An 8,326-nucleotide genomic window follows, 5' to 3' on the forward strand; every position below is an offset into this window, starting at 1 on the left:
TGTAACCTCCGAGTTATTTTTTCTTTCCATTCGAACCGGTCGTTTCGTAAAAAAATGTGAAATTAAATGTTGATGTTGTCGTAGAATATTGACGTAACGTCATATATGGGTTTTTATATACATAATTTTTTAAAATTTATGAAAGAGAATAAATAAATAAATTTGAAAATACAAGAAAGAAGAAAAATTAAAGAAAAAGCCCAAATGATGGCCCAACCCAGCACCATTTGCCGGGTGGTGGCACTTTCGGCTTGCGGTCCATGTGCGGCGGGGGGCCTAGTTTGGGTCGCGCAACCCGAACGACCACGTTTCTTATTCAAATATTCATCAATTATAATCTGTATCTACATGAACCTTACATTCAACTACTTTCATATAAATAGAGTAGTTATAAAAAAAGGTGATTGGTCGCTCGGGTCACGCAACCCTAATCTAGAGGTGCTCCACCCAAGCTAGTGGGCGACCATGGCGACGGCCTGCCGCTGCTAAAGCTCTCTCCCTCTCTCCTATCCCTCCCTCAAGTAGGGAAAATGACACAAACAATCTTTAATTAGTTCAATGTGATCCAATGTACGATATAGTCCATGAACTTTTAATTAGTCCAATATGGTCCATGAACTTTAACCCAATATGTAATGTGGTCCTTGAACTTTTGGCACATGTTCAATTTAGTCCCTGAACTATATGAAAATGTCCAATGTAGTTTTTGAACGTGAATTAATAAAAGGACTACAATATAGTTCAAAGATTACATTGAACATGTATCAAAACTCCATGAACTTTAACCCAATATGTAATGTGGTCCTTGAACTTTTGGCACATGTTCAATTTAGTCCCTGAACTATATGAAAATGTCCAATGTAGTTTTTGAACGTGAATTAATAAAAGGACTACAATATAGTTCAGAGATTACATTGAACATGTATCAAAACTCCATGGATCATATTAAACAAATTAAAAGTTTAGGGATCACATTGAACATTAGGCTAAACTTCAAGGACTATATTGAACAAATTAAAAATTCGTGGACCACATTACATATTGAGCCAAAGTTTTAATAACTATTTGTGTCATTATTCCTTTCAAGTAAGAAGCAAAATAAATCCATATCTCCTCTAATGTATCCTATCAGCATCGATGTGGCGTGGTTGTCCACATCAGCATTTTCCATTTCTTATGTTTAACGAAAGGATTAATTTGGACAAAAAATCATGACTTTTAGTTATCACATTAGCTCCAAAAAATTACATAAATAATTTGAACAGATTGAAAAAAGTATAAAGACCAACGGTGTCAATATTGGTGGCAACAAATGACGAATGATTGATTGATTTTTTTCCCCTATTTTCCTGGCACGTTTAATTGAATGTTATTAGTACATGAAAGCTCGAAAATGCGAATGGAAGATTCATTAGTATTAAAATTATTCAAAAAGTTAAAAGAATTCAATCAAAGTCGTCCCTACAAAGTTGTAATTTCGCGATTCTCTCCTCCTCTTCTCTTTTCTCTTCGTTGCTTGGCTCGCGACGTACATCGAACTCGAGAAACTATGGTCACCGTGGATCTTGGAGACTCGATCCTCTGTTTCCTTTGCACATCGAGTTCATCGATTTCGAATTTTGTCGAGTGAGTGAGTAACGAATTTTTAAAATCTTTGCGCAATTCAGTCGAAACTTCTTTCAAGACTTTGTCGTGCAAATCTTAATGCATTAAAATTGACAGGTCGCCTAAAACTTGACCACACATGAAGAAGGGTGGCATTTCAATCCTATTCTCACCTTCATCCAAGCCCACCTTTTACTTCAACTTTCAAACTTCTTATTAAACTTTTTTTTTTTGTGTTTTTTCCTCATTTCATGTATTAGCTCTAGGATTATAAATTTTTTGGGTTGATACCATGAACTCAAATTGGTACATTTGTGATAAATTTACGTCAAAATAATTTTTTTGATCACCAAAAACCCCAAATCAATGCATCTGTAACAAATTTACCCAAACTAATTTTTTTACCACAAAAAATCCCAAACTAGTATATTTGTGACAAATTTACTCTAGGCCAATTTCGGTTAAATTGAATTAAAACCACGAAAAATCATAAACACCTGTGACAAATGGAGAATAAAACCCAAAATTGATATATCCGTCAACTGCCACGTGTCATACAATTCAATATTTTAACGGTAAAATTTAATAGAAAATAATGAAGGGTATGTGTCACAAGTGTATCAGTTTGAGATTTTTAGTGATAAAAAAAAAGTTTGGAGTAAACTTGTCACGGATGTATCAATTTAAGGTTTTTCGTGGTATTAACCCTAAATTTTTCATGCACTTAACTTTCATTTAACTCAAGAAACTACAATTGCGATGCACTATATGAGAATACAACTTGACCTCAACATGACAATTGCATATTCGACTTTGCGTTAATCGTACTTGTGGAAAAATGTATAACTACTCAGTATAACTTTTATCCTATGTGCAAGGAGTGTCGATTTCATGACGTGGTATGAACAAAGTGAGTTTCACAGTAACTGTATTCGTGCCACAAATCGTTTTCTATGATCCTATGTTAATATGGTGATGTCCGTCAAGTCATCCATATATTTCCAAATTTATAATATAAGAAACCAGTGATACATATCACGATAAATGAGTTATTAGCAACATTCGTTCCGTAAATTATCAACTTGAACAAGTGATGTCCCGGAATTTTTTAAAGATGCCTTATGTATTTGCAGGTATTTGTTTCACAAGATTAGAAGACAATATGATCAATGCATATTCACTCATCTCTGTAATTAAGAAAATAAGCATGTTTGGACGATAGATTATTGCAAAATACAAAATAATTTTTTAACAAAAATGGTAAAAATACGAATCGTGCGCTCATCCAATTATTTTTCACGTTTTAGTTATTTATTGAAAGATTATTCATAATACGAATTTATTAATCTTAGGAAAGAAAAAGGCTGAAAAAATTTACATGTATTTTGGCCCGGGTTTTATCACTAGTCAAATATAAAAAGCTTGAGCTCTGTGTTTTTGCTCTTTAATATACTCTTCCAAATTCCTAAGTCTACATTTGTAAAGTTTGCCGTCTCGTTTCTAAAGTTTCATACAAGGCAATGATCATGATTGACAGGTTTTAATTGCAGTTAAATTTTTTTTATGTTACATTGAATTAAGTACATCTGACACTTTCTTACCGCATCAATTGAATTGTTGACTTAATAGGTCTTTTAAGTCAACGATATCCAACAAGCTTAATCTTGTTAAGTACCGAATTTTCAATTTCAACATCTAATTGGGTTATTAAAAATGATCAAACTTAGCAATTGCAAATTCACCGAGACCCATTTTTCAATCCATATTTGATTAGTCAAGTTATCATATGGGTTAGTTATATTTAATACATAGTTATATTTAGTACATGGATTATAAATGGATTTAGAATGATAAAACCCAAAATAATATAGGCCCATAACTTACTTAGACCCAACATATCTTTACAACTATCTTTTTACTCTCTCTCTCTCACTAGATCTTGCGCTTGCTCACTCCACGCTCTCACCTTATTTTGGATACGAGTTTTCCTTAATTGAATTAAACATGGAAATATTTTAGCCATATGGATTGGGTCGGGCATAGGTCACTAAATTTGTATTACATGGAAATAGATCAAAATGGTTTAAATGAGTCAATTTAGATCATATCATTTTCGACCCGACCCAATCCATCCATTTGACGGGGGGGTGGTACCGAAGCTCAACACATGCATCCACGGAATATGAAAAGAACTCTACCATCCGCTTCGGAAGGTGAAGAACTAAGGCCTTGCTTTGAACCATACTTAGCCACATTTTCAGGAAGCTGCAGTTTTGGCTTCGGTTTCACTCCCGATCATGGTGTCCGACTCATTCTTGAGTAGAATCTCAATTCCGCTTGTCCAATGTTGAATCAAATCCATGCTTGCACAATGTTAATCAATCTTTTCATAGTCCAGGCAGGCTTTGGCACATTCCTAGTGTTCAGCTTGTACAAGCGATCAACTGCTATCCCTCCCCCCCACCCCCGCCCCCGCCCAACCACTCTTTCCAAACCGTACTCCAGAGAACTCTATGCTTTCCTCTAGGGGACTTCACTGAAGCTCTCCCCTCCCAATGTCCCTTGGAAAAGCAGCTGCCCCGAGATCTGATAGCATGGTCCTGCTTGCATTCTCCAATTTTTTAAGCTTAGCTGCAATTATATCCTCCTCTCCCTCTGTCCTAGGTATTTCCATGGAAGGTGGACCTGATAACATCTCAATCACATATTGGTTAAAACAAGATTACTGAATCCTGAAGAAATAGGTGCTCTCGTGAAATGACAACGCTAGCACCTAGATTATCAGCATCTTGATCAACCACAACAGAGTCCCTGCCAAAAAAACACACGAACTCTCAGTGACATACTTCAAGCTCTTACCTCGACTTTCTTATTAAACAGAGCATGCCAAGCAATCAAAACCAGCCTTGACCACAAACAATTCCAAACCACTTACCCTAGACCGTAGACGAAATACAATACCCTTTTACACAGCAGAAAGCTCCTCTCAATAGAGGATGCAACAATTTCTTATCATGGTCAGTGGATAATGGAAGATGAATAGTTAAATTCTGGTAACGACTTACCCTTCAAAAGGCAAAAGTCCTCTCTTGAAACTCACTGAACTTAATCGTTCCATCTCAATAACTTCCCTCGACCACCCCATCACTGACAGGTTGTCCAGGTTGGCAAGCCACCGATCAACATCGCCAATTGCTAGCTGCCAACACCTCTGGTCCCCAGTAACCACCATCACCCATCACTGGTCACTGGTCGCACCGGGTGTCTGTCACTGCTATAATCAGTAGTCAGTGACTCGTCATTGCTGTTTCAATTGATGGTAGTAATTAGTGAATCATTGTCACCCATCAACCTACCAGTTATTATTGTTGATTCATCAAATTTTGTTGGAATCTATGGAAATAAATAGAGACCCTGAAGATGATTTCAGGATCAGAAGAGTGACGCAGATCAGCAGTTATTATTATTGTAAAGCAAATTATTGTCCAACCGCTGATTATAAGCCAAAGCCCCAAGCATGCAAGTAGAAGCCCCTCAAATCCTTGAGTGATTAAGTGAATAAACTGCTTTAGGCCTCAAAACAGGATAAGTCGCCTTACGGCCTTAACAAAATTGCTAACCTCTTTCTTAATCTTCCTCTTCCTCCTTCTGTCTTCACTGAAGTTGCTGAAAGAGAGACATCACATACTAAAATTTCAAGAGACAAGTTCCAAAGAATAGCAGAGAATTCTCTCGGGAAAAAGTGAACGGTAAAGAGAGCCAATATGCAAGTGATCATTCTATTCTCTTCTGCCAAGACAAGATGACCTTCCAGAACTCAGAAAGAGGACACATCTTTGTAGATTATTCACTAATGTAGAGTAAAGAAGCCAAGATCAGGTTACCTGTTAAAAAGTTAAATATCTGTGTGCTTGACAAGCTATTCAGTTGCAGAATACCAAGGCTTTTCCTAGCATCAGCACGTAACATCTCCTCTTGTCATGGATCTTGAGTAAAGGCCATGTTGGCTAATGTACATGGACCGTGCAGGTCAACATCCCATGCAGAAAAAGTCATTGCTCTTCATGCGTTCAATTTGACAAAGAAGTAATCCATCAGCATGTATGATTCATACGAAAGTTGAGCATGCCAATTAACAGTCTAGATTGGCTTCAGCTCCTATTTGATCGTACGGATAAATCGTTGGAGTCATCGAGTTTCATTTGTAATAGGCCAGAAACTTGGTATTGTAACTACCTATAGATTTTTCACCATCTTACTATGACAGAGCTGAGAATTGCAAGATCTGGGGAATTGAAAAATGAGTTCGAAGTGACTCCTCTGAATCTAGTTCTCACTTTCCAAACTTCTATTCCATCATTCTTTTGGGATGTCAGCAAACGATTTGCCATGCAAACGAAAGTCCTCGTTCTTTCTACAGTATAACAAATATAATCAACCAGATGAGCCCACTATTTTCCAATTTTCTGGTTTTTTTCATCCTGTTGTATAGGACAAACAGATCTATTAGTTATCTTAACTCCTGACTTCATAAGCAAAAGGAGGTTGATGCAGGGAGTAAACCGAAGGTCGGCATATGAAACAAAAGCTACTGAGGGGAATCCACTCGACTATACCCCTTATGCTTCTTAATTGCATTTCTCTCCATCATCACGCGCACTTCGTTTGCATCATCCCAGCGTCCGGCATCTGCGTACATGTTGTATAGCAAGACATATGGTGCTGAACTTTCTGGCTCAAGTTGCATCAATGCTTCAGCTGCAACTCGAGCCAACTCAACATTGTCATGCACCCTACAAGCACCAAGTAAAGCACCCCAAACAGCCTTATCTGGCTTCATTGGCATGTCCTTTATTATATTGAAGGCCTCGTTAAGCTGCCCATGCCGGCCCACTATGTCCACGAGTGATGCAAAATGTTCAACCGTTGGTTCTATGTTATATTCCTTAACCATCGACAGAAAATGCCTCCGGCCTTCTTCTACTAACCCAACATGAGCACAAGCACTCAGAACAGATATAAAGGTTATATAGGTAGGCCTAACTTCAAATCTCTTCATCAAATTAAAAAGTTCAAGAGCCTCTGCAGCCAACCCATGAGATGCGTATCCTCCAATCATTGCATTCCAAGTGATCACATTCTTCTGTAACTTCACCTCGTCAAAGATAGTCTGAGCCTCGACAATTGCCCCGCATCTTGAGTACATAGTGATGAGGGAATTTTTTATAGGCACATCTGGGTTAACTGTTTTGGTGACCAGCTGGTGGATCTCCAAACCGAGGGAAAGATCAACAAGACCAGTGGCTACAGCTAGAATGGAAGATAAAGTATGTCGATCTGGTTTCTCCCCATTGGTCAACATCTGAATGAAGAGTCCAACCGCTCCTTTATAGTCCTCATTTTTCTCGTATCCTGCTATCACAGAATTCCACGAGACCAAGTTCTTTTGAGGCATCTTCTCAAATAAATCCCTCGCCAATTCAACCTTTCCAGTTTCGGCATATCCTAAGATCATCGTATTCCACGTAAAAGTATCAGGACTAGGCATATCTTGAAAAAGTTTGGACGCCTCCTCCATGTTAGACGTATGTACGTAACCACTAATCATGGTGTTCCAAGAAAATGTATCACGTTCTTTCATTTGATCAAAGAGTTCTCTAGCAGCAACAGTATTTCCTACTTTAACGTAGGACATGATCATGGTATTCCATGATACCACATTTCTCGCAAACTTCCGAGCACCCCCGTTTCCTATATCATTATTATATGGGATCAGGTCAAAAAGATAACGAGCCTCTTCAATGCGGCCTCTTTGGCCGTACCCAGCAATCAGGGTGTTATAAGCACTCACTATATCTTCCCCACCATCCGGATTCCCGTGTTCAAGAAATATCCTAGCAGCTTCATCTAACTTATCATTATGAATAAGGCCCGACACAAGGCCACTTAGAGAAGCCGAATCCCGCTCAGGCATCTCCTTGAAAAACTCAACCGCGCGTTCCACATCGCCGTTCCTCAGAAACCCAGTCACCATCGTATTCCAAGAAACAACATTTCTCTCCGGCATACGGCTAAACAGCCACAACGCCTCATCCATCCTCCCATCCTTCGCATACCCGCTGATCATCGTGTTCCACGAGACGCAATCCCTCTCGGGCATTCGCTCGAACAGGTCCCGCCCTTCCTCGACGAACCCACTCCCGCGGCACGCGACGTAGCCCGATATCATCAAGTTCCACGACGTGACGTCTCTCTGGGGCATTCCGTCGAACAGCTCGCGCGCCCTCGTCATCTCCCCCCTCCTCACGTAGCCCGTGATCATGGCGTTCCACGTCACGGTGTTCCGGCACCCGGCGGCGTCGAAGGCCGCCCTGGCATCGCCGAGGCGGCCCGCTCTGACCAAATGCGTGATCCGCTTGTTCAGGGCGAACAGATCCGGGGCGCGGCACCCTCTGCTCTGCCTCGCCGAGGCGAACCCGCGAGCTTGCCGTGGGTCTCCGGCGGCGGGTTGGTGGGTCGCGAAGCGGGGACGACGGAGCCGATACGGTGGCCGTCTCCACGGCAAGAAGGCGGGCCCGTGCAAGATGCCGAGCTTCCTCCAGCAGATTCTCATGTCTGGTGTGGAAGCAAGACGACGACGACGACGACCCAAGTCGAGCTTGTGCTGCAGGTCGTCTGCAGCCAGGTTCAGTTCGAGCTGTTTTTCTTTTTTTTTTTCTCC

The 8,326-nt window shown here is 40.1% G+C and overlaps 1 protein-coding gene across 6 annotated transcripts; it reads right to left on the bottom strand.

Moving 5' to 3' along the window:
* Positions 1-3,641: 3,641 nt before the first annotated feature.
* On the bottom strand, positions 3,642-8,326 carry LOC115666437 (pentatricopeptide repeat-containing protein At1g62260, mitochondrial). Of its 6 annotated transcripts, none has more exons than XM_056307235.1 (4): positions 5,490-8,326; positions 5,226-5,271; positions 4,671-4,876; positions 3,642-4,416 (listed from the first exon to the last, which is right to left on the bottom strand). In XM_056307235.1, the coding sequence occupies exon 1, from the start codon at positions 8,216-8,218 to the stop codon at positions 6,194-6,196; it is 2,025 nt and encodes a 674-aa protein (XP_056163210.1). In that variant the 5' UTR covers positions 8,219-8,326; the 3' UTR covers positions 3,642-4,416; positions 4,671-4,876; positions 5,226-5,271; positions 5,490-6,193. The 6 variants fall into 6 exon arrangements, with proteins under 6 accessions (XP_056163210.1, XP_056163207.1, XP_056163205.1 ...); XM_056307232.1 differs by having other exon boundaries at positions 4,671-4,879; XM_056307230.1 differs by having other exon boundaries at positions 4,671-4,879; positions 5,226-5,391.

This window comes from Syzygium oleosum, unplaced genomic scaffold (assembly GCF_021117445.2).
Source record: "Syzygium oleosum isolate NSW1041296 unplaced genomic scaffold, Sole_v2.1 Sole_v2.02, whole genome shotgun sequence".
NCBI classification, from domain to species: domain Eukaryota; kingdom Viridiplantae; phylum Streptophyta; class Magnoliopsida; order Myrtales; family Myrtaceae; genus Syzygium; species Syzygium oleosum.